Here is a 6,422-nt window from a genome sequence, read left to right as displayed (position 1 = left end):
AAGCTTTGTTTTTGTTTTCTCTTGGGACCGGTCCAAGCCCCAAGAAAAACTGGAAACAATGCTTATGCAAAATTTGGGGGGCACAAACAAAGAGTATTATGGTATTTCCCGAAGTCGCCTATAGAAAATCGCGTACCTCTGCTTTAGCTTTTAACGTTCAAATTAGTTCTGTTTAGTCACCTATGTGTATAGGAGCTCTGCAATGCCATGAGAAATACCTTGTTCCAAACAATGTGACGTTTTCGTTTTGTGGATAGTACTTTCAACCAGACTGCGAAATCTTCTTGAGCTCAGCCAAATTGTCATCCTGGCGAAATTTTCCGCACGTGTTCATTGATTTTCCTTATATGGTCACGATGTCTTTATACGTCACGGCACGCAAACATTTTTAACGTATGTTTATAGACAAGGATGGCCTACCGAATCATATTCTTTCTGCAATGCGTTTTATTCAAAAGTTGCATACATTAGCATATTCTTTGGTAGAGGCACGCGGGAATTTTATACCTGGGTCATGCCGTCCGTGCAGTCTCGATTAGCACGCGTTCCAACGCGTCAGAGGCATGAACTTCACAAGGAAAAAAAACATAACATACTTGCAGTCTTAAGTACTGCAACATCAGATTCCCAGAATTGCTTAAAATCCCCAAATTTAGAATTCACAACCAGTTTTTCATCTTTTAATTTAATGACCACTTTTGCATTCACAAATACTTTATCTTTCTACGCAAATTTCCTCATAACTTTTTCAGGTTTACACGTATCTTGTCTTGAACTCAGGATTTGATAGTTACATTTTTTAATTGTCAACATTCCTGTATTCACCCCATACTGAAAAGACGTCTATAATCTATTGACCATCACTGAAGACAAGTAAAACATATTAACTACAATTCAGACAAAAGGTATGGTTTTCATTTTGGAGCCGCAAAACCAAATTCTAGGGAGTTGAAGGAACGATGAAGGCTACGGGAAATTGCTACGGGAACGACAACACCAAAAAGCAACAATATTATTGGTTACGAACTGATGATCGTGCTTCACGAGCGGTACGCACTTTTTGTACATTTCTCTCCCGTACTCGTCAAAACAAGAACTTGAAATGACCAAATTTAAGGTTTTGACGACAACGTAGACATACATAAAAGAATCATGATCTTTCATTGTCTCCCTTTTAATACTTCAAATCCGTCCGTACCAATACAGCCCATATTGTACAACATGAGCTTTAAATCAGGCAGCGTTTACATGAACGCGGTTTCACATCGACACGGTTTCATAACTTCGAAACCGCATCTAAAAAAATCGATGAGGTTTAGAAGTGTTCTCTCCGTTTTCGCCAGAAGATCAAAGTTGTGATGGTACAAGCGAGCGCTGCACCACGTGCTAACTTCACCATTTTCAATCGAATAATGCAAATTTCGCGCCACAAGAGCTGAAACCGTATCGTTTTGAAAACGCTCCACTTTTGGCAGCGTTTTCGAATCGACCCGGTTTCGGTAACAGTCTCGATCGGTGTCGTGTAAACAGAAGTCGTAACCGCATTAAAAACCATGCGGTTACAAATGAAACGTTCGTGTAAACGAGCCTCAGACATGTACGCTGAAGCAACGCTTTCATCGCCGCACACACAATCACATTAGCTAATCATGGCGCAGGGAAAACAATGGAGCTCTTTCAGCGTGGGAAAAACGAAGTGTTGCAACTTTTCACTTTTTATCCGGGCCTGTACTAAACAGCGACTATTTGCCTTTCAGTCGGAGTCTTATTCACCACTTGCACAATCCCATAATACACCTTTATTACCCCCCAAAACGTTTGCATAACCATTGCTTGCAATTTCTCCTGGGAGATGAAAATGTTCCAAGAGAAGTCGACAATGCCTATGCAGATTTTTGGGGGGTAAAAAAGGTGCATTATGGGATTTGTGCAAGTAGTGAATTGACCACTGTGATAACGAATATCGTTGTCGATGAGAGTACAGACAACGCTGAACCACTTTCGATTTATTAATTAGCCAATAACCAGGCATAATAATGCAAAATCAAAGCGATCGCCAAAAATATTAATTTACCTTTCTCCCAAATTCCATTAAGCAGCTTGTTTACCCCCAAAAGGTGTACTATGGGATTCGAGAAAGTAGAAAATACTAAAACCGCTCTGAAGGATGGTCATTCGTCATATTCCTGAAACATACCAGACTTTCAGGAGAAGACCTTGTACACGACGCCTGAAAACGGGTTCGGGATTGTTCAAAGTAACAATGGATATTTAATTCTGCCGTCCATCTTCAATGCAATTGTTACCCTGATTTGTCGCTCCTTATGCAACATGTAGTTTTTTTTACGATAATAATAATAATAATAATAATAATAATAACCTCGTGAGCTTTGTGACAATTAACTGTTCTATGACGTGACAGTGGATTGTGGCGGTGGTAGAGTAGACGGTGTGAACGCTGCAGGTAGACCTTCACTCGCAGGCGTGGGACTTACAAGGGGTACCAAGGGAGTTGGGCTTGCCCCCGCGGGACTTACAACGGGTATCAAGGGAGTTGGGCTTGCCCCCGCGGTGATATCAGTCATGAGAGGTGTCGCCGTGGCTGTCACTGTCACGTCGCGGCTTCCCACTGGGGCGACGGGCGATAACTGGGAGCCGCCAGCAGGAAGTATTGGTACCAAAGGCTGGGAGACCCCAGCAGTTACACCGGGTAGTCCTTGAAATTGGGGCGAATATTGCGGCACAGCTACAGGGGTACTGCCAGGTGCTACTAACGGGGCCGCCACTGGATATGTTCCTGTTGATGACGGGGATGCAGCTGGAGTGGGAAAGCTGGGGTTGAATGGACTCGTGGCCGGTGGCGCAGCTGTTGAGCTGAGGTTCAGGGACGCCATCCCAGGTTCCAGACCTAGAGAAAGAGAACTTTATCACTTACACGTGAACCATGACAGAGGGGTTAAGTTCAAAATCTTCGACCAGTTGGCTTAAGGACGGTGCCTACGATTGTTATTACGCAAACGTTCTGCGCATCTCAAGATAGTTGGGTTTCCTATCGGTGGTGCTTACTAATACAGGGATATTTTTGTGCGGTTTTAAACTGCGCGGAAAAAGAATAGCTTAGAGCTCTTGTCAATGTATCCAAAAATAAAATTTGGGGTAACCCTTCCTTTTTTCTTAGATAATTAAGCTTCAATTAGGAAGAGATCGCCATACATTGCTTCGTATTTTAAAGCTTTTTAAAAATATTTTTATTGTTGATTAATTATCTTGTTTGTTTTCAAGACTTCATGCCTAAAAAACGTAACATAGGGCTACCGTTGAGAATACTCGTTATAGCTTGTTTGTTTCCATACCTGTGGTATGAGCTGGAGTCGTTGTTGGTATAGCGACAAGCGGAACTGAAGTGGGAGGGCCAGATACACCAACAAGAGGAACCTAATCGATCAAGCATATCAATCACTGTTAGTTCTTGTTCTATAACAGTCTTTGTGCTATTTTGAGAAAACAAAAAAGAAAAGAAAAAGACAACATCCCCTTCATAGTACTCCAAGCTAAGGATGAAGCAAAGCAAGGTCTAATCAGAATAACAATGGCTCTTTTGTCTTCCGCCATTTTAGTCCGGTATATGAAAGTCTACCCAATTTATCAGTCAATGGGGATTTTGGGGTTTACATGTACATGAAAAATAACAAAAATGCAGCTGTGCGTTACATCATCAAAGTCGTCTATTTTTCTCATGATTATCTCATATGACAATGCTTAGCATAAGGAAGCACCCGCAGCACGCGTAGCTCAGTTGGTCAGTGCGCGGCTTTCGGAGCAAGAGGTCCCCAGTTCTCTCCTTGGTGACTTCAACGTCTGTTTTGACTTTCCTCTGATCTGTGTAGCTGTAGCTTTAAATACCCGTAAAATGGAGCAATAACAGAGAAAGTATGGCAAAGGGAACAGAGTCGGCATCCAGTGACACCAGCCTCGTAGCTCAAGGGACTACCGACGTTAAATAAAGTGACTTTGTTTACCTTTACCAGTCAACTAAATACTCAATTTAATGCTTCCAATTCCAAATTACGCAAGCAGACGATTACAAGCCTACACAAATAATTAGCAATTATTGAATGAGGCTGAGTAGGATATGAAGAATTCTGCAGGTCGAGGAGGGTGTTATCCACCAAGGCTGAAGGTCGAGGTGGATAACATCCTCCGAGATCTGTAGATATCTTCATATTCTACGAAAGCCGAATTCAATAATTGCTGTATTATTCATTCAAAATATTTTCATACGCTTAAAGGAGAAAATGAGCTTTATTTTTAACAATTTCGCAACCTCCAACAAAAATAACACATTCTCGTCCCCAGCTTTTTTCGGTCAACGGTTCAATAATTTGCAGCGGGCTGCACTTTTGACGTCATTTTGACGTCATTGGTTCAATAATCTGCAGCACGCGGCACTTTTGACGTCATTGCTTCAATATGACGAAGTTTCTTTCCAAATTTGGTAAACAGCAGGCAGCTGGTTATGGTGAATTATGCGTGTGGTTTTAACCAATTAACCAATCAGAAACGGGGAAATATTTTGAATGAATGAATAATACTAATTATTATGGTCCTTCACAATGATCACTTTAAATTTTATAATAATTACCCCCCCCCCCCCCCAAAAAAAAAAAAAAAAAAAAAAAACTCACATCAGAAAATCCATCTGGAGATGGGGAAGCGCTGGGTTTTGGGGGTAATTCAAGCGATTCTCTGATGGGTATCCTATGCAGATAACCATATCCTATACCGCAACCAATGCTGAAACAAACAAGAAAAACTAAATTTTTACCACAATTGCTTGTAACCTCGCAATCTGATTGGCTAATTTCCCGTTGTCGATAAGAGTCTAGACAACGCTGTACGCGTCATGCTCGCGTCAATTTGTCACGCAATGTAATAGCCAATCCGGAACGCCCATTTTGGGAAATAAACCAATCATATTGCGAGAACGTTATAGACAACGCTTGCTTCTTGGTCACGCTCTGAAATAAATACTTTCTTTAGCGTTAAATATTGTGGTAAAAAACGAATCGAAAGTGGTTCAGCGTTGTCTGTACTCTTATCGACTATGATATTCGTCATCACAGTGGTCAAAATTTGCTGTTGACTCACTCGGCTGCGCCTCGTGACTCCACAACATTTTGACCACTGCGATAACCAATATCGTTGTCGATAAGAGTACAGACAGCGCTGAACCACTTTCGCTTTGTTAAATTCAAGTAATCACATTTTGGACTTTTTTCCGCCTCGTTGTATAGAGGTTTTGCACGGCAGCCATGTTGCATGGCAGGAACAATGAAAAAGTGGTGCATTAGAAAGAACATTTATTCCCATAGGAAAAAGAATCTATTGTTCCTGCCATGCAACATGGCTGCCGTGCAAAACCTCTACAACGATGTTTTATTATAATAATTATTATGACTTCTCTTGCACGTTGTTGGGTTTTTCAACTTCAAGTGTTGATCGTTGCTTTTCTAAAATGCACATGTACATGTAATGGTATGTAAAAACGACAGTGAGGGACTTTAGACTTAATATTGAACAGGCCGAACATGCAAGGGGAGGAAGAGTTGTATGAAACATGAAAGCTATTGAAAGAGGCTGAAGAAGTTTTAGAACTTGAATTGCAATACACCTTATTCCAAAATTACTGTACCACCATTGTAGCATTCTCTTATATCCTTGCAAATTCGCCCTTTTGGCCTCGCTTTCAAACGTAAAATTCAAAAGAATATTATTTTAACCTCGAACGAGGCCAAAAGGGCCAATTTGCAATCAAACAAAAGAATACTAAAATGGCGGCCATTTTGGAATAAGGTGTACATGTATTAGAGGCGGCCTGAGCAGACAGACTGAACTTGCTTGAACTTGGCACTTAATGGTTAACCCCTTCAAATTTTTCTGTCTAACACCAGGTAATTTTACTAGTCAATGAGGGCTGCTTCTCGGATGAATGGTCTAAAGATGCTGAAACCACTGCAAGTGACTTTTGTTTGGTATTTTGGATATTTTGTCTAAAAACAAGATATAAATGGCCCCAATACCAGCACATCCTTTTTATGAAATTATAATTATTTATTAATAGTTGTGAATTGTAATAAAAAATGAAGGTAGTTCAATACAACAGGCTGGCTCAAAGAGTCACTCACTCTGTCCATTTCAACCTATTAGTGTATACATATCAGTGTGTGTACAATGTACGTTGTTTCAAATGGGCCCTTTGCAGCTGGTGATTATGGTACAAAAACCACATTTCTCACTGGGACATCTAAAACAAAGCAACTTAATTTAAATTAATTTTCTTTATTTTAGATGTCCCGCTGTGCAATGTGCTCTCCAGGGTGGCGGTTTTTGTACCATGTGATCACCAGCTGCAAAAGGGCCCA

The 6,422-nt window shown here is 40.8% G+C and overlaps 1 protein-coding gene across 1 annotated transcript in view; it reads right to left on the bottom strand.

The window, feature by feature from the left end:
• Positions 1-669: 669 nt before the first annotated feature.
• Positions 670-6,422, bottom strand: part of LOC138049354 (Golgi reassembly-stacking protein 2-like) — a 16,666-nt gene continuing 10,913 nt past the window's right edge. Inside the window, exons 9-11 of the mRNA XM_068895599.1 lie at positions 4,686-4,794; positions 3,354-3,435; positions 670-2,908 (exon numbers count right to left, since the gene is read on the bottom strand). Of these exons, the coding sequence (XP_068751700.1) occupies positions 2,409-2,908; positions 3,354-3,435; positions 4,686-4,794 (691 nt within the window). The 3' untranslated portion in view covers positions 670-2,408. The remainder of the gene's footprint in view (positions 2,909-3,353; positions 3,436-4,685; positions 4,795-6,422) is intronic.

This window comes from Montipora capricornis, chromosome 5 (assembly GCF_036669925.1).
Source record: "Montipora capricornis isolate CH-2021 chromosome 5, ASM3666992v2, whole genome shotgun sequence".
Classification (NCBI taxonomy): Eukaryota; Metazoa; Cnidaria; class Anthozoa; order Scleractinia; family Acroporidae; genus Montipora; species Montipora capricornis.
This window is presented reverse-complemented; position numbering and strand designations above follow the sequence as displayed.